Below are 950 nucleotides of genomic sequence, written 5' to 3' on the forward strand. Positions count from 1 at the left end.
ATTTCTACCCCTGATATAGTGTATATATAAATAATAATAATATTTATATATAGATGTATATCTAGATAGATAGGGTTCTGTCAAGATGATTTTTTTAAAAACAAAACATTTTGCAAAATGCACATACCTGTAATCATTTTGTTCTGGCAAAAATCCTCCACTCTCCTGCTCATTTCATCAAGGTCTGGTTGTTTTGCTTTACCACTTTTTTCCCGAAACTGAAAAATAAAGACAAAAAAAAAATGCCTCCCAATGAAATGTGAGCGCAATCATACAGGTCAATGTCATATCACCTACAGCCTAGACCATATAAAACTTAATCAAATATTTTTTTATATGTTAAAATTAAGACCGATATAAAATACACAATTGATTTCAACTCTATATTAATTAACACACCCTACATTTATTTTTTTAAATGCAAGTAACTAAATTTGACTTGGATATCAGCCTATTGCAGTCTCTGTACAAGCAGAGCTCAGACTGGAGGAAGTAGGAGCCTGTTAATTGTGCTGCAGTTCAATCAACATGGTAACATGAGCTCACTAGTCTGCTGCTTCTCCTTATCCAATTGTGGAAAAATCCAGACAGGGATGTGCTGTGTGGTAGAGCTGTGCAAACCTCAGGAATGGATGGACAGGAATACAAATCTGACAGGAAAAACCCCTCCCTCATATAAATTGAATCTGTGTTTTTGTAGTTTCAGTGGGATTCAGCTTTAAATAACTTTAGTTATAAAATAAAGAAATACAAATAAAAACAAAACGCAAAACCATATAAAGACATTAGAACATTACAACACACCCTGGAAAAATATACTACACAAAAAAATAGGAGAAAAAAATAAAAAAAAACAACTTAAATGAAATGTATGTATGTATATATATATATATATATATATACACACACATACATATATATATATATATATACACACACACACATTATAT

General features: G+C 30.7%; 1 protein-coding gene across 1 annotated transcript in view; it reads right to left on the reverse strand.

Moving 5' to 3' along the window:
• LRPPRC (leucine rich pentatricopeptide repeat containing) overlaps nt 1-950 on the reverse strand; it is a 186546-nt gene that overhangs the window by 35335 nt on the left and 150261 nt on the right. Inside the window, exon 28 of the mRNA XM_018566148.1 lies at nt 128-218. Coding sequence (XP_018421650.1) covers nt 128-218 — 91 coding nt within the window. The remainder of the gene's footprint in view (nt 1-127; nt 219-950) is intronic.

The sequence above is a fragment of the Nanorana parkeri genome, unplaced genomic scaffold, assembly GCF_000935625.1.
Source record: "Nanorana parkeri isolate BGI_ZX_2015 unplaced genomic scaffold, ASM93562v1 scaffold1, whole genome shotgun sequence".
Lineage (NCBI taxonomy): Eukaryota > Metazoa > Chordata > Amphibia > Anura > Dicroglossidae > Nanorana > Nanorana parkeri.